Source organism: Chrysemys picta, chromosome 2 (genome assembly GCF_011386835.1).
Source record: "Chrysemys picta bellii isolate R12L10 chromosome 2, ASM1138683v2, whole genome shotgun sequence".
NCBI lineage: Eukaryota > Metazoa > Chordata > Testudines > Emydidae > Chrysemys > Chrysemys picta.
The window spans coordinates 99,006,378-99,024,844 of record NC_088792.1 but is presented as its reverse complement, the minus strand read 5'-3'; the positions used below and the strand labels follow the sequence as shown (position 1 = coordinate 99,024,844).

The 18,467-nt window shown below is 41.7% G+C and overlaps 1 protein-coding gene across 6 annotated transcripts in view; it reads right to left on the bottom strand.

Moving 5' to 3' along the window:
- VOPP1 (VOPP1 WW domain binding protein) overlaps nt 1-18,467 on the bottom strand; it is a 98,209-nt gene that overhangs the window by 11,253 nt on the left and 68,489 nt on the right. For all 6 annotated transcript variants that reach the window (XM_065583866.1, XM_042842819.2, XM_005287314.5 and 3 more), the window contains exons 3-5: nt 18,051-18,109; nt 2,346-2,423; nt 1,160-1,296 (exon numbers count right to left, since the gene is read on the bottom strand). In XM_065583866.1, coding sequence (XP_065439938.1) covers nt 1,160-1,296; nt 2,346-2,423; nt 18,051-18,109 — 274 coding nt within the window. The remainder of the gene's footprint in view (nt 1-1,159; nt 1,297-2,345; nt 2,424-18,050; nt 18,110-18,467) is intronic.

Genomic DNA, 18,467 nt, shown 5'->3' with positions numbered 1-18,467 from the left:
TACAGACTCGCTTGTGCAGGTGATGCAAAGCCCACACCAGCACATCCTCACTGCTATTTTGAGCTAGCTAGAGTACGGCTAGCATGGGTATGTCTTCATGAACAGCCATTCACACCCGTACCTGTAGTGTAGATGTACCCTTAGGGAGGGGGAGAGGAGTCAAAATCTCTTCACCAGGTATGTTGGTGCTCATGGATACGGAGTGGTGTGTGCAGTGAGCAGGGTGTACATAGAAGTATCTCCATTGTGGCTGCCAGTGTGTGACAGCTACGTGTGGGTGTGCATTTAGGTACAGATGCAGACCCATCATCTGCAGCTAGAGAGGGTCTCATAACGGGAGGGGACAGGATGCAAGAAGTCTCACAGAGCACACATGCCCTCTGAAGGGCTCTCTTGGTGGGACAGGGTAGGGGTAGGCTGGGGAGAATGGAGGGACCAGCTGATCCACTACTGTACGGATCCTTCAGACTGCCACAAAATCATTGTTTGACAGTTGAAGAATGCTCAGACTGATAAGGAAGAAGTAGTGTTTTCCCACTTCTAAAGCAGTATTCCATAACACGGAGGGCACAGCAAAAATGGAAACGCCCCAGTTAGGTAGTATCACAGAAGGAAAATGTTTGGTTGTCTCATTCTGGCAAAAGTATTTTCTAGTATATTTTACCAACTCTGGGAAACTGTTCCTTATTATTCATATAAAAGAGGAACATCATTGCTAATGTGGCATTGCCTATTGCTCTGCGTATGTTGCAATGTGATTAACTGTTTTCCTATCTTGTTTGCATTCATGGAGATAAGTTATAAAACCAGTGGAGGAAGAACTCTCTAGAAGGGATTAGTAAAAGAAATGCAAAAATTCTTTTGAAAGAGAATTGTGAGCACTGTGATTGCCTTTCTGTTCATTTCTCTGAAGCACCTGGCCACTGTCGGAAGACAAGATACTGGGCTAGATGGACCATTGGTCTGACCCATTCTTATAGCCTACTGGATCTCAGTAGTACTGGGTGTACATTCATAAATGGTGCAACATACTCAAAGCAGAATTTGAACCCACGTCACCTGTGGTGAAGTAAACTACTCCTAGCTAAAAATCACACCATTTTTAAATATTTCCTGTGCACACAGAAGAAATTAGGCTAGCATATAAGTAGTCTCTGACCTGCTGCAGTGTTGGCTGGTTGTCTGGTGTAGGATACATTAAAAGTCGGTTCTTCTACGAGCGGTGGAGGGTACATCCGCCTTCTGATGAAGAAACCAGCTCCGCAGCAGAACAGAACGCCCATCATCAGAAGGAACCTGAGCAAAAGAAGGAGGAAAAGTCAAACTTGGACATGGCATCCATCTAAATGCAGGGCCCCAGGGAGCTGGGGTTATTCAAAAATTCATAGATAAGAGAAACCAAGATCATTACCCTTTAACCATCAGCTCCCATATGCTGTTATCAGGATTTTCTGAAAATATTATTCCTTGAAAGCAGGACTGCACAAGCTGAGATACCAGTGTATGGCAGCATGTAGTTGATATTTCTATAGTGACTGAGAAGATTTTGTTCTTAGGAGTGTTTTTGTTCATATAGTAGTTTTCCACTGTATTTTCTCTTATTAGTTTACAGGAACAACAGTGATTACGCCAGCAGAGCTGGGAGAATACTGTCTTCTTCCCCTAAATCTGGGGTTATGGGCTCATCTGTCCCCTTCTGCCACCTCTTTACCTCACCTAAGATTTGCTTGGATCAGAATTCCAAATAATATTGATGGAAATAAATGACTTAGGTCCACATGCCCCTTCTGTGGAACAAGGTTTTACCAGAGGGGATTTCTTTGGAGCATAGCCATGCCATTCCTTAAACTGACCAGAGGGGTCACTGTTGAACAACACAAATACTCCTCTCTCAGCCCAGATGCTAAGTAGATTTGCTCTTCAAGGCTCCCTTCTGGCTGATGGAGAGAAGGGCTGAAGGTACAAAAGTTGCGTGGCAGCATAGACCACTGGATGCGATGGGCCAAATTCTAAACTGGTGTAAAGGAGAGCAGAATTTTGTCCCAGCATCACCAAGCCAACATTCATAAATTCCCTTTTGGCTCTGTTATCTGAAAGTGTTTATCCTGAACATAATGGTGAGATTTGCAAAGCTGTCTTCAGATGCAGACATCACATTCATTTAAATGCGAACAGTGCATCTAAATCTCCTATGCAGCTTTGAAAATCTCAGCCTATATATAGTTTAAATGTTAACTATATAAAATATCCAGGCAGGAAATGTGGTCGTTTCTAGGGCTTTCTTAAAATGAGGCAAGTATAACTTGTTCAGAAACGTGTTCAGAAAAAAAGAAGTCCTAACCTACCAAAAATACCAGAGTCGCTGGATAGAGAGGGCTCTTACGCAGCATCTTGACCCACAGCAATCTTCATAGGAGCGACATCTGCATAGGAATAAAGAGAAAAGGACATTTTGGGAGTGTTTGTCACTTAAAGTAAAAATGCATCATATCAAAATCTGGCTCCAAGGGGGGAATATAAACTCAACAGTAAAATCTCTATCAAATCCAGTTATTGTAAACTGACAGTACAGCATCTAAACACAGAGACAGAGGAGTCAATGACTCAGATGTAATTAGATTCACGGCCAGGGGCATCATTTATGACCTCACAAATCTGGAAGGAAAAATGTTACATTGTTGCCATGGTGGCACAAAGCACGGCTGGGGTTCTCTCAAAGCAGTGAGTGGTTCTCCACCTATTTACCACTGTGGGCTGCATCTGCAGCTCTCTGTGTGCTACGTGGGCTGCATCCGCACAACACATATACTACCTGTATGGCCCTGAGGATGTCACATTGGCTGCAGCTGCAAGAAGCCCGCGGGTTGAGAACCACTGCTCTAGAGAGTGGAAACACTGCTAATTTGGAGCTGTAAAGAACCAGCATTAATATCACCATAGATAGTTAACAGAGGTCCTGATTGTCCTCTCAACTGATACTGGGCTTACACCACTGATGTCCTTGGAGTTGCTCTGACTTACACCAGTGTAAAAATCAGACCCATGACATCAGTGTCACTTGAATACAAAGTTACACACACACACACACACACACACACACACACACACACACACTGTGAATAGTAATCTGTATCCAACTCCTACAGCCATAACTAGGCAATAGTCCAATTGACTTGAGTAACTACTTGCTAAGGATTGGAGTATTCAGTTACTAGTTCATATGTTCAGACCTGTTGTACAGGTTTTTTTTGCAATTCATAATATTGCTGCACATTATTCAAACAGCCTTCTTCTATGCCTCCCTTTTAAGTCTCCTAAGATGACTTGTTGGAGCATTTAATTTTATACAGTGGAGCTTGTTGAAGACCAGTGGTTTTCAACCTGTGGTCTTCGGACCCCTAGGGGTCCGCAGACTATGCCTAAGGGGTCCACGAAAGGTTGTCATTACCGTAGAACAGCGGTTTTCAACCTGCGGTCTGCAGACTATGTCTAAGATTTCCAAAGGGGTCAGCACCTCCATTCGAAATTTTTTAGGGGTCAGCAAATGAAAAAAGGTTGAAAACCACTGTTGTAGAGGAAAGCAACATTGCTGCATTTCATTCCAGCACGGGAACAATGCAGACACTGAATGTCAAGCAGTTTGGATTTTGTTCACTGGCAACAGATCAGAAGTACAAGTTCACAGCAGTGAGATCACTGATCCTTTGCAAACGGGCAGACTAAACCTCCTTGTATTATTACCATATCTGCAAATTAAAAAACCTCGTAACATTATTTTTGCTTCTTAGAGTGCAAAGCTGTTAGGAGAAAAATGGGGGGGGGGGGGAAATCCCCAAACCCACAGAGTTCATTCCATGCAGCTTTTTCTCCAATGAAACTTGGAAGAAAAACCCATTAAAGACTCAGGAAAAATAATCATTTCATTTATACTGTTTTATTAAATGAAAAAAAGAAAGTGATACACTTGAACTCCCAGCCAAGATTTTTCAATAGTGGATTTCAAAAAGCCAAGAATCCCATGCCATGCATTTAACTAGCAGACTTTCTCCCATAAACACATGTCAATCTAACATTTTATATGGAAAAAACAGTTTTGAAAATATTTTAGCCCTATCCATTGAAAGGGTAAGGAAAATGTCACTAATGCTGAAGCCAGAACATGTGTTCACGGGTGAACTCACGAGCAGCTTTTGCTGCGGCTGCCACTTCCAGCAGCAGCAAGGAAAGTAGCCAGATGCTAAAACGGAAAAAGGACAGAGATAACATAGAAGCTTTGATACATGGACAGCCTAAGGGGTTAGCTAACAAGATTTACCCTCGGATGGGAATATGATTCAGATTGCCATAGCCAGATAAGACAAGAGGAGAATAATCAGCAACTGCATTGAACTGCTTTAATATGCCCAATATATGTATCTAATTTGAGCCAAATTTTCAAAAAGCTAGCAGAAGTAGAAGTAGGTTTGTGCTTGTGCACCCACATTTGCATGTAAAAAAACAATTGGTTAACTGCATGCACAATTACCCATTTACATGCTCAATTAACAAATCTGCATTCACAAATGCAGGTGAATGCACATAGGCTTCAGGCTCTGCTGTTTGAAAATTGGCTCCCTTGTCCTTAGGGATTATTTCTGAGTCGATGACATGCTACGACAAAGGAGAAGAGGAGGATGCTATTAGATGTCAGAGAATTTAAAATACACAAAGAGCAACTGTAATGCAAGGGAATGTAGTAGAACAGTTTTCCAAAGACTCTGCCGAAGTTTCTCGGGCAAGCCAGGGAGTCTGAAACATCAACCAGCTGATAGTGCCTAGTAGGATTTTTAGAAGATCCTAGGTGCCAAACTCCCATTGGAACTGGGTGCTTAAATGGGATTGTCAAACATCCCAAGATGCCAAGTCCAATGAGAGTTAGGCTCCTAGGCTGTTCTGGAAAAATCCTACTAGGTGCCTATCTGCATCTTTAGGTGCTGCCACTAAAATGTAAAGAACCTATCAAGAATAGAGAAAAGTATTTTTTTCTTTATTCTTTCAGCTTGCTTACTTTTAGTATTAGATAGCCCTTTGTGTATTGTCATTAGCTAGTCATTTTCCCTTTTTGTTTGGATGGGTTTTTTCACACAGCAAACGGGGACGGACACACATTTTTAAAACAGGAAACTATGATTATTAAAAACCACAAAAATTGACAGAGGGTCTCTAGGCCAAGTGTAATGCCCCAAACAACTTTTAATTCTTTTCTCTTTAAACTGACAGGGTTTCAAGTTGGCAGTGTCTCTTTTACTTCTCTGTACCTCAGTTCTCCTACAGGTAAAACAAGGATAAAAAGAGGGAAGAAGGGAGGCTTAATTTATGAATGTTTATAAAGCAGTTGAGATCCTTCGATGGAATGTTCCACGGGTCTGCACAGATCCATTCTGTCCCCTGCATGCACAATTGTTAGTGTGTGTGTGTAGTTATCAACTTTTTTTTAAAAACGCATGCATGCTTATTGCGCAAAGTTGCATGTGCACAAAAGGAGGCCAGGTTGACGGCCCTCTGTGACTCAGGACCTTTACATCAAATCTCCATTTCAAAATAGCCATTAAGCTTTCTGAGGCAGCTCCTCTGAGGACAATTATTGTACTTTCTGCTTGGTTCTCTGAAAATGAACTAATATATTGATTTAGGAAAGAATCTCTAAAACACCTGGCACCACAAGAGCATTCACTTTTTCCTCATAAAAAAAAGAGGATCCATTTAATATTGATTTTTTTAAAAAAGAATGAACAAATATATACAGAATGTTCTTAAATCAACAGGGTAGTGTACGTGCAATTGTTCGCATTTTCCACCACTTCACAGCAGTGCCAAAACATTGAAAAATCAATGTTTTATTTGCTGCTATTGCTCTTAAGGTCCTGCAGAAGGCTAGCTAATCCTTTGCTATTAGTGTTTGGACGCAACTATAGAATCATTCTAACACTTTCACTGGCTCAATTAATATTTAATTATTGAATTAAAGTGGAATAACTTCCATAGGAGACTGAGGGAGACTCACATCAGAATATCCCAGTCTGGTAGTTAGGGCACTCACCTGAGAGGTGGCTGGTCCTCGTTTAAATCCCTTCTCCCCTTCAAGAGAAAGGAGAACTTGACCAAAGGGCCTCACATCCTGGGTGAGTACCTATTCACTAGATGAAAGGTTATAAGAGAGCTCCTCCCCCACCAAAATTTCTCACTGCGAGCCTCTTTCAACACCGATTTCAAATGAGGATAGCATTCTCCTTCACTTCTCTCTAAGTTATTGTGTAACGTGTTGCTAAACAGTTTCCGAGGCCTGGTCTACACTTAAGCACAGGAGTCTACACTTAAAAAGTTTGCCCGGCATAGCAATGTTGGTTAGGAGTGTGAAAAAAATCCCACCCCTAACTGACATGGCTATGCCAGCAAAAACCCTAGGGTAGACATAGTTATACTGGCAAAAAAAGTGTCATTTTGTTTATTTTGCTTATTCCATTCAGGGAACAGGTATAAGCTATACCAGCAAAAACTGTGTCTCCACGACACTGGCAAAGCCTTTCTAGAGTAGACAAGACCAAGGTACACCCCAGAGATGCTGCACTCCACCGGTAGATGTAAATTATTTCTGTGCATATCATGGGTAAGGTCTGTAAAGCTCACTGGGATTCTTTTTAATATAAGGGATCATGATAATAGGCTACAGATGGGTGAAAAACATAAAGGGAAGGAGAGAAATTATTTAAGATAGGAAAGGGAATTGAACTAGGACTAATGGGATGAAATTAAGAAAGGGTGAAGTCAGGGAAAGATTTTTGGAAAGTGCCGTCGATGAGGCTGTGGAATAGTCTCCCAAGGGAAGTAGAGAAATTCCCATCACAGAGGAAATTTAAAAGTAGATTGGCCAAGACACTAGTATTGGCAGGAAGATGGACTGGATGAACTGCGAGGGCTTGTCCATCTCTACATTGGGTGATTCAATGATCACACTTACTGCAGCTCAGACAGAAGGCTCTGGTCTGCCGCTGAGAGATGGAGACGGGTAGCAAAAACGTGTATGTTTGTGTAATGAAAAAAAGTCAGAAAATGCATTTACTTAAATAAATCCAGAGAGGATCTAGTCTATGTAGAACTCAGCCCTGCCAGGCGGTAGCCATGGTGAGTGGAAAAAACAAAGTGAGTTAATGAAATGAGAAAATGATTAATGTTACAGATTGCAAAATAACAAATGTGACCAACAAGCAAAGACAACAGACAGAGATTAGCAGCCTGGTTCTGATCTGACTTCTGTAAATTAGGAGCAAGTCCCATGTAAAACTGTCTTCAGACCAGAATCAGGCCCTAAGGATATGAAGGGCAGGGGGTTAATAAAAGATCTTTTTTCTCACAGACAGACTGGTGAATAGCTGAAATATGTAAAGGAGTAAGTATTTTACCAAATTTATTCCACTACGGGGTGCCTCTGGATATTATTCTGTGTTTTGGGCTCACAGTAAAAAGTGTTCTTTGAAGCAAAGCATTGCCTGAACGGATAAGAATGTACAGTCCCAGTGTATCAAAGACATAGGGAAGGAACCCAGTCAAGTGGAAGGGAAAGCTGTACAAACATGGAGGAGAGGTTATCCCAAGGACTCCATTCTGCTAGAGCACTCTGCTGAAAAGCTACATTGTGGGGCTGCTTCTCAAAATGGAAACAAGGAACCCAATCTTGTCGTCAGTGGGAATTTTTCCTGAGAACGGACTTCAGGACTGGGCCCAAAATTGTTTTATATCTTTTGGGATGAGTCTTTAACATCAAGGCCCTGTCTGCCCCATAGCACACTTTGTAGCCCTAAGACCCTGGTGCCATGGAGAAAGCGTACCTTCTCTAGACAGTTGTGCTGCATGCTGGGCACCAGTTGATTGCTGCTCTCAGCCCTACTGTTGGCTGCATTTCAGTGGTGGTGTATGTATACACGACCTGGTTTTCAGAAAAGCTGAACATTCACAACTCCAACTGAGTCAGTGGGAGAAATGGTTGCTCAGCCCCTTTGAAAATCAAACCTTATGTGTCCAAGTTGGGTACTCAAGAATAGAGACACCCCAAATCAGATACCTTTGAATGATCTCAGCTGCTGAAATAAACATAATGAATATAATTGCTTCACAGCTGAATATATGCATAACTTCTGTGGAACAGCAGTACTTCAAAGGTAAAATACATGGTGCAGTACAGGTGACAGCAAGGGAGATACATTTTGTCCACCTACTTGATAAGTCAGCCGGTACTTCACTGGGTAATTACAAGGACATAAAAGGAAGGAATGTAGCCCACTGCAACAGAACTGAGCAAGTTCTGTTGTGTTTGGGACCTTGCCCATCCTTGGAGGGAGGTGCAGCATTTGGCCCATTAAAAATATTTACAGTCATCTCTTCGCATAGGTTGCAGGCCTGTATTTAGTAGAACAAAGCAGAGAAGCTAACTAATTTAAGGCTTGGGTTTGGGCAGGCATACATTCTCTACACCATGACAAGTTTTTAATTTCCTAGAGGTGGGAATATAAATTTTTAATGACAACTGGAATAGGGACTTTTTGTTAGTCATCGGGCCTTTCATTAACACATCACTAGCTCTCTCTCTCTTAAACTGCACCGCTGGGTTAGCAATCATATTGATTCTAATGGTATGTCTGCCTTCAGAGATTATGAACATACTTCGTGCGAGGGGGTACGGGGCGCAATGGGTTTACACATTTCAAATTGCGATCTACTCCCCTGGTTTAAGATATGAATGCACAGAAATTCACTCTTCACCAAGCCACCTGGTCCCTTATTAAAAAAAAGACAATATTCAACTTTAATGGCTCAGAACACTAAATCTTACAACAGAATCATTACAGTGTCTTAGATCATTACTGTTAAAGAGTGTAGGAGGTTGGGGTTTTTTCTAAATAAAGACTGCCTGATAACTTTCGCTTTCCTCCTTCATGAAGCGCTCTCCTTATGCTCTTGAATTGAACTGAAAATGCATCTGAGACCTTCATGTAATCAATTATGACTAAATCAGTGACTTTGGCCCAAATCCAGGTCTACGTTTGTGTACTGTGCCAGCCATTCAAAATGTCTGGAATTATGCTAGCTGTTGTGCGGTGTCTCTTTACCCCCCCATGCTGTTTTCAATTCAAATGAAGGAGAAATCTGCAACTAGATCACTTCGCTAAACACACACCTGCTGACATTTCATGCAGCTGTAATTGTCATTGGAAAGCTAAGTGTAAAATCAGAGAACCCAACTTAATTAAAAGCTGTAAACAGTCACAAGGTGCAGAGCATATTAAGTAATTCCCATAATGCAACAGGCTTGATGTTTACATTGTGATTTGCTCTAAGTCTGACACAGTGCTATTGTATGTATCTCTGAGAATGTATCTACTTTCTGAAGCACTATAGTAATAACAGCAAGAGATTAGAGATAGAAAATAATTGATTTTCTATTGTTTTTGGTATTAGTTTTCAGGCACTTGGTAGCATGAAATAAATATCTTCTTGATTGACTCCACCTGCAGAATACCTAATTACAGGCTTACATTCCAGAGCTAAGCAAACATGGCAACCAAATGACAAGCACAATGTAATAGAACTAAATTACATTCCTATGTAATCAGTAATTAGACACCTTTGCGGTCAAAAACGGAGAAAATGTGTGCAAAAATGTGAAATGATTATGCAATTAAATATGCACAAAAATAAATGCAACCAGTAGCAAATGTTCTTCAAAACAAAGAAAAAACTTCAGTACATGGATTATTGTATACATATTGCAGGAACAAAATTTTGCTTATTTTTTCATGTTGTTCACAACACGGCTTTTTTATTTTTGGAAGGAATCTCATGCTTAGGCTATGTCTACACTATGCAGCTTTTAGCGACACGGCTGTGCCGCTACAGCCGTGCTGCTAAAAGGTGCGCAGTGTAGCCGCTGTTTGTCAGCAGGAGAGAGCTCTCCTGCCACAAAAAACTTCCACCACCAACGAGCAGCTTTAGTGTTGTTGGCAGGAGAGTGCTCCTGCCGACAAAGTGCTGTTCACAGCGGCACTTGTCGTGGACAAAACTTCTGTCTTTCGAGGGAGGGTGTGTGTTTTTTTAACACCTCTGAATGACAAAAGTTTTGTCTTTCATTTGCCAGTGTAAACAAATCCTTAGACTCTAAACAGGTAAAAAACAGGAAATTAAGTTGACATTTACAATCTGAAAAATGATCTATGTACATATGCAATAATTTATTTTACATATGCATTAAACTAACCTATGTGGGAGAAACAAATATTAAAGGGACATCCAACTCTAAAATAAATACACTTCTTTCTGTAGGAAAGTGTTTTATCTACTAATGATACAAGTCATTCCTAAGATTACCCCAACTGAAAGAAATTCAAGAAAAAATATTTTTTCTATTTTTGTTTATTTACTCTGCAGACAACACTTCATCAAGAGTCAGTTTTGATTTCACTATATAAGCAATTTTCTGTTTTTTTCAATGGGTCTTTTACACAGGAACAGATTGGCTACTAAACACATTAGTACCAATCAAGTTTATACACATCTGTCATGCTACCACTCTTTGTAGCTTTTGATTGGTTCAAACTCAGTAAGCTGTAACCCAACAGGCTGATCTGAAACAGTGTCTGATCAAGCAAATTTGGATATCACCAAAGCTAGAAAACTGAATATACCTTAAATCACTGAAGATTTTGCAACTTTTGCCTCCTGATTTGCCTTTTTTACATAAGCAATTTATTGATTACAATAAGGGGCAAATTAATGGGCTTGTAACAAGCAAACCTTGGTCCCAATCCTGCACTTGGATGGGCTAGACAACTCCTGTACCTGGGCAGAGGCCCACTGAGTTCATTGACTACACATGGAAGCAGAGGTCAGCACAAGCAGATCTGATTGTAGGATCAGGGCTAGTAGTACAGTAACTCCTCACTTAAAGTCGTCCCGGTTGACGTTGTTTCATTGTTACGTTGCAGATCAATTAGGGAACATGCTCCTTTAAAGTTGTGCAATGTTCCCTTATAACGTTGTTTGGCAGCCGCCTGCTTTGTCCACTGCTTGCAGGAAGAACGACTCGTTGCAGCTAGCTGGTGGGGGCTTGGAACCAGGGTGGACCGGCAGCCCCCCTATCAGCTCCTCGCTCCCCTAAGTTCCCTGTGTGGCAGCCGCCCAGCAGGCTATCAATTGCCAGCAGTTCAGCTGTCCCCCCCCCTTCCCCCCCTGCCATGTGCTGCTCCTGCCCTCTGCCTTGGAGCTGCTCCTGGAAGCCTCCTGCTTGCTGTGCAGGGGAGGGGGGAAGAAGGGGACTAATGTCAGGGTGTCCCCCTTCCCCCTACTCCTGCCCCCTACTTACCCCTTCTCCATATAGAGCAGGGTGTGGATAGGACAGGACTCAGGCCGGAGAGAGCCGCAGCTGCTGTCTCAACTTCCTGATCTTTTTAAAGGCAATGTACTTAGAGTGGGGTCAGCATGCTTAAAAGGGCAATGCTCATCTCTCTCTCTCTCACACACACACTGGGTGTGTGTCTCTGTATCTGTCTGCCATGCTGTCTCCCCTCCCTCAATTTGTGCTGCCTTGTAGAGTGTGAGGCTACATTAACAACAATGTGTTAGCCCCTGAGGGCTCAGCCGAGTGCTAGTTCATTATTTAGCAGTAAGGCGTTCCCTGGGAAATATCCTACCCTCTTCTACCCTCTGACTTCACCACCTCAACCAAGCTTCATAATCATCATTGCTGTGTACAGAATTAAATTGTTTGTTTAAAACTTATACTATAGTTTTTTGTCTGATGAAAAAATTTCCCTGGAACCTGAAACCTCCATTTACATTAATTCTTATGGGGAAATTGGATTTGCTTAACATCGTTTTGCTTAAAGTCGCATTTTTCAGGAACATAACTACAATGTTAAGCGAGGAGTTACTGTACTTCTTTATAACCTGTGTAGGATTAGTATTATGTTTCATATGCTATCTTCAGTGTTTTACTGTGTAATTCTGGGGAAATTTAGCAAGCCATTGGTAAAAAGAAAATTAAAAGAAAGCAGTAATTTTTACCTCACTGGGATTCTGCAAAGGCACAGAAATATGCACTATCGGATCCCACTGCAGGATAGAAGGATAGATTTGATGTCCCACTGCTCTTTGCTTCTTTCCTCCCTCCCATCCAAACATTGCCCCAACCATGGGCCTGATCCAATGGCTACTGAGATCAGTGGCAGTCCATTCATTTACTTCAACGAGTGGAGGATCACACCCTATGCCACTTCCTTCTCAAAATGTTTGTGCTGCTTTATAGAACATACTATCAACTCTGGAGAAGAAATGAGATGCTCAGAAAGGATCTGCTGGATTCGGTGACTGGGATTATATCATTTTACAAGATGCGCTGATATGATGGCAGTGATTGTAAGAGGGAAAGATAAGATATGTCTGACCTACCTACAACATACTCTTGCTTGTAATGAAAGACAGACCTGGGATCATCACCCTCACACTATTCCAAGTAAGTAAAAAGCAAACACCCTTCCACCTACCCTCCACCCCCACTTCATTTGTCAACAACAGCAGAAAAAACAGTACAGATAAAAGCACCATTTGACACAGAACATTTGACGTGTGCGTCAGTCTTTTGTGATCTAAAATATTAACTGACATATTATAAATATATTCTGTGTCCAGATCTCACTTTCTGTTCCGATAAGAGAAATGTTCAGAACAACTCATCTCTCTGTCTAGGCTGTAGGTATGTCTGGGTTAAGGCTGGGCTAAGGTTCCTTGTACAGTCCCCGCCCTTCCCCCTCCCCATGCATTCCTATGGACACAGTCACAATCTAGCTCTTAAACAGCATCGGGGATACTTATGCATATCTCCAAAGGGGCAGAATTGGAATCCAAAGGTCAATGCATTTTTGATTACCAGTGAGCCACATAAAAACCTTACTCAAGTGGGAGCAAAATAATAGATTGGCCTTCCCGGCATATGACTCAGGAAGATAAGCAGCAGCGAGGCTAATGGTTTGAAGGGAGGGCTAAAATGTTGAGTGGTTTTTTTTGTTTTTTTGTTTTGTTTTTTTTAAGGTCAGCAGTTGAACAGCCATCCTCGTCATGGTGTACAAAGAAGGCCTGAATATTGTTTTTTTGTTTTTTAAGTTTTGATTGGTGTTTTTAAAAAGAAAAGATTTATTGCTTTGGGGTTTCTTTAATTGGGAATTTCTTTTTGAGGCGGGGGGAGGGAGTATTTTTGTTTCCTGCTTATTTCACAATAAAAATATATCTGCTCTTCCCTGATTTGGCTGAACAACTTGTTGGAGGTCTCAGGGATGTTTGGCTGTGACTCTTCTCATCTCTGAATTGAAATCTTTAACAACACTTTCCCCCCACCCAAGTGTTTCTCAGGCATCTGAGATAGATAAAACACATTTAATCTGAATAAAAATCACTTCCTCTCTCAATTAATCAGGTTTTCATCCTTCCATATCATCATTCTGCCAGGTCTCCAGCCACCAATAGTTTCGAAACAATAGACAAAAGATGAATTTCTAATGTAAAAAACCAGCAGATAATTCAACAATTTTAACAGAGAGAGGCCATTTCTAGACATCATAAAGCAACAAAACAGGGAACAAACCCAATTCTTTTCTTTTGCAGGTCACTGTTAACTTGCTCCTTTGCATCTCCTGTTATAGCAAATAATGTCTGCTTAACGACCAGCTGTTCAGTCTCAATCTATTGAAAATTCCCCACAAGGCAGATCCTTGTTTTCCCTTTCAATAGCCATAATCAAAACATAGTCCAGATTCCCCTACAGTGGTTGAAGCTTGCTGTATTGTTAGCTGCACTTTACCATTAACTTTTCTGCAAGCTGTAACAACATGAAGGCCTTTCTCACTAAGGAAGGAAACCTCTTTATGATCCCAGCTGGCAATGGCAAAGGACACCTGTACGGACAGGGCAATCTGAGCATCTTCCTTTCTGTAGTGTAATCTACAAATCTTCCTGCACACAATGGATATGCACACCTCTACCCAGATATAACGCGACCCGATATAACACGAATTCGGATACAACGTGGTAAAGCAGCACTCCGGGGGGGGCGTGGCTGCGTGCTCCAGTGGATCAAAGCAAATTCGATATAACGCGGTTTCACCTATAACACGGTAAGATTTTTTGGCTCCAGAGGACAACGTTATATCGGGGTAGAGGTGTACTAGAAAGCTTGTATCTATCTTGCCAAACAACTACTGGCTCCCGTGCCATTTTTTCCAACGGCAATGTCCTTCAGATGTGCAGTACTCTTAGGATGCAGTACATTTCATCTTTGGGCCACCAGTTCCAATCCCGCACTGCTCATTGGGGACTGAAAGTTGTTCTTGTCTCATAAGTGTTTGCTGACTCATCTGAAATAAAATGATGACTTCATTCCAGTTCCTAAGGCTTCATCTACACTACAGCACTTGTGGTGGGGACACTCTAAGCCGACAGGAGAGAGCTCTCCCGTCGGCTTAATAACTCCTGCCTCCGCTAGAGGTGGTAGTTATGTTGGCGGGAAAAGCCAGTCCTGTTAGATCATTTGGAATAAAATGCAATTAAATTCATTATGTACCTGAGCTTGCCTATCAAGTTCTCTTCTTAAGGACTGCTGCACTGGGGGCGAAAGAGTAAAATAGAGCCCAGCTGTGGCCACTCCCTCTTCCCCCATAGTCCTGTGACCTAAAACTGTGTAGAGGAAACCCCCCCTCAGGGGGCACTAAGACTTATATGGTACCTCCCCTCCCCTAATCAAGTGGTCTTGGGGAAAAACTGCAGCAAGGAGCCAGCCACGGATCCCAGCCAGTAGGAACAGTTACAGAAGCAGCCAAAGCAGTGACCTTCAGACCCCAATGATATCACATAATTTTCTGCAGTTTTGACTAGATGCTGTCTGCCCTGTGCTGATTGGCTGTCTGCTCCAACTCTCTGTTTCCTCATCACGGCTTCTCTCTATACCTGCCCCATCCCCATCACCCACTTCCCTTCAACCTTCCCTCTCCTTTCACTTTTCCTTCTCCGTTTAGTTAGGTAATCCCCCCTCCCCCGCTTGAATCATGCCCCCCCACCTCCCGCCCCAAAAAACTGTGGAACTAAGATGATACTTGCCGCCATCATATTGTTTGTTCTGCTGGTGTGTTTTATCCCTTTGCCTTACGCTGCATCTATCTTGACTATTCAGATTATAAATTCTTCAGAGCAGGGACTGTCTACTACTCTGTGTTTGTACAGTGCTTTGCACAAGGAGGGTCCCACTCTTGGCTGGTCCTTGGGCACCACCATAATCAACATGATCCATCATCATCTGGTTAAATGGCACAGTGTCCAGCAGTCTCCCACCACAGGGACATGTGAAGAATCCCAACAATTGAGTAGGTCTGTTAACAATTAAAAAAAAAACTCCTACAAATGGAACAGTCTCTCTCACAATTCTCAGTATAATGTATGAGCTGTGTCCATTTCAATGTTGGGGGTGGTGAGGTGTCTACAACTCCAATTAATGTCACTGATGGATTAGAAAATAAATACATTGTTTCCCCACAGAATAATCAATCTTAGCACACAAAGTGCTGGTAAGCTGGTTGCCTCAAGAAAAATCATTAGGAAGCATCCGTGTACTTGGGAGATCTGTCAGTTTCGTTATTGCAAATAGTCAGTCTCTGGTTTGGTCTGTGTATGTAACTGAGGCTTTCACCAGTTCATGTTGAATTTACCTGGAGTATAAACAGACTGAGCCAACACCAAAGATGAGAGCAGATAGAACCTCATGTTAACAAGGAAAACAGCAGTCTCCTATGATTGTGTGTGAGCAGAAACGTAAGTGGAACCCTGGTGTGATGGTGAATAATGTGCTCTTGAATGTTAAGGAACAGTGGAATTTTCATAGCATCTCAGATTCTTTCCCATATTGCTGCAAAAAAAGTAAATGTAGGTGGAACTAAACTCCTGTTGTTATGAGGATGGAAAGAAAATTAAATTATTTAAATTAACCCATCTATTCTGGCCAACAGCTTATGAGTAATTCTCAACATTTTGTCACCTAAAAAGACAGTCATATCCTGCCAAACACATAATATACCAGTTAGTATTTTAAATCACGGATGATTAACATGTATGTAAAATATTGCGTGTTACTTCAGAGAGCTTTGCTTCTTGCCTGCCTTCCTGGCTGCTCTTGTCTGTAGTGTTTTTCTTCCTTTTCGGGCAGAGGAAGTGGGGGTGGAGAATAGAAAGAAGGCTTGTTCTTATGCAGCATAATGACTGCTTTTATCCCAAGTCCCTCATAATAAGCAAGGACGAGTTTGCTTAGGGAATGTTTCACCTATCGCTTCTACCTATCCATCTATCCCACATTCATTACGATAGTATGCAAGTGCCCAACAAAGTTATAAAATCCAAATGATAGAATCCAGCAGATCATCTTCCTTCCCCCAAATCTTTAGGAATGTTTTCGCACCCACCCATCCTTCTCACCCACTTGGTGCTAAGTCGAAGAACTGAGTTTTGCAAGTATAGGCTGCAATTCAAGAATGCACTTAAGCATGTGCCTACATCCCATTGACTTCAATGGTACTTAACGATAAGCTTGTGTTTAAGCTCCCTTTCTGTTCAGAGCTACCATAGTTTGCTGTAGCACTCTCATCCTCTTCTCCACTACTGCTAGCAGCCTGTGTTCACCTGCCTAACGGCACAGACCGACAGGGGCAAAACAGGCAATCCAACCACCTGGGGGTGGAAGCAGGCTGAACAAAGTTGATGGAGGCTGTATATGAACTGAGCACTGAGACCATGTTAGCAAAAATGGTGTTGTTGGTAGTGGTTACAATCAAATTTTAGACTTATGAAAAGGAAGGTTCTGAAGATGCAGAGTGATTCCGTGGGTAGGAGCCTAGACAGACTCATGAGACTAGATTCTGTTCCCAGCTCTGCCACTGAGCTGCTGTGTGACTTTGGGCAAGTCACTTCACTTCCTTCAATTTCCTCATACGTAAAATGGGGATAATGATAGGGACCCCCTGTGTAAACTGCTTCAAGATCTCTGGATGAAAAGCACTAGCTAAAAGCTAGGTGTTATCACCATCATCATCCAGGGTTGGGACCATCTCTTACTATGTATCTCCACAGTGCCTAATACAATGGGCCCTGGTCTTGGCTGGATCTGTACTCAGTGCTGTAATACAAATAATAATAATAATCTGGGTACTTACATCCTTGCTCCCCATGTTATTATATAACCATATCCAGGATGCAAGTACCCATTCGTCTTTCTGATAATTTCACCTGGTACATGGATAGTAAAAACCCTATACGAAGGCATGAAACATTCAATCCTAAAAACAAATCTCTCCTGAAACAAACTGGTTGGTAATGCAGGTGGCCATCTTCACAGGAACTTTCCAATCTAGAAAACAGTGAACGTCTCAGGACTAGTTTATGGCTGAACTTGATGTAAACTTTGATGCCACCCACTAACAACGCAGCTACACTCTGCGTAACAAATAACCTCAGCTCCCTTGACTAAACAAACAGTAATACCACAGAGACAAATTTATTTTCAAAGCCTGCTTGGTATCCTGCCCAGTAACTTGGTCCTTGTTCAAAACAAAAAGATATGATCATTGCCTCATAAAGCACTGGCCACCTTTCCTTGTAACGTTCTGATGGCAGACCTGTTTATAAACTCCTTTATTCTTCTCTCAGCTTAAAGGTGGCCTGAAAAGTGGGGGAAGTGTACTTGTGCTCTTCTTTTTACTTTTTTGCTTCTGTTATGCTATAAAAAAAGATGTGAAAGTTTAGATTTGTTTTGTTTTAATTATTCCCCTTGACCCCCCACCCCCCTTTTGCTTTTTTACTTGAGAACCTTCTTCTCTGCTCTGGAAGATTCTAGGATAACTGGAGAACTAGTGAAACGATGCCATCACAAGAATCAAGGGAGTGAAATCTGAGCAACTAAACACATATAGAAGAAAATGATGACTACTTACATATAATATGTAGGATACAACCCTTCAAAGTACCAGCAATGCTTTTTAGCCTCTGTACACTGGAAAGAAAGAAAAACATCATCATCTTGGTGTTATTATTAATTTAGGACAATCATAATTTATTATAAATACAGGCATCAAATACATATTATATAGTCAGACAAGAAAAAGGTCTCTGATCCCAAAGATTTCACAATCTTAATAAATACTACTATTGTGAAATCAGACATCTTGAACTGTAATATGTACCTTTAGGCCCCGGACTCTGCATGGAGATGCCCACGGAGGTCAGTGGAGCTCCAGACAGACACGGGGCTCTATCTGTCTGATCTTATCTTTGTGCAGAATTTTAGGGCTTCACAAAAATCCCAAAGATAAAGGGAAGTTAAGAGCCAGTCAGTATCACAGGTCATTTAT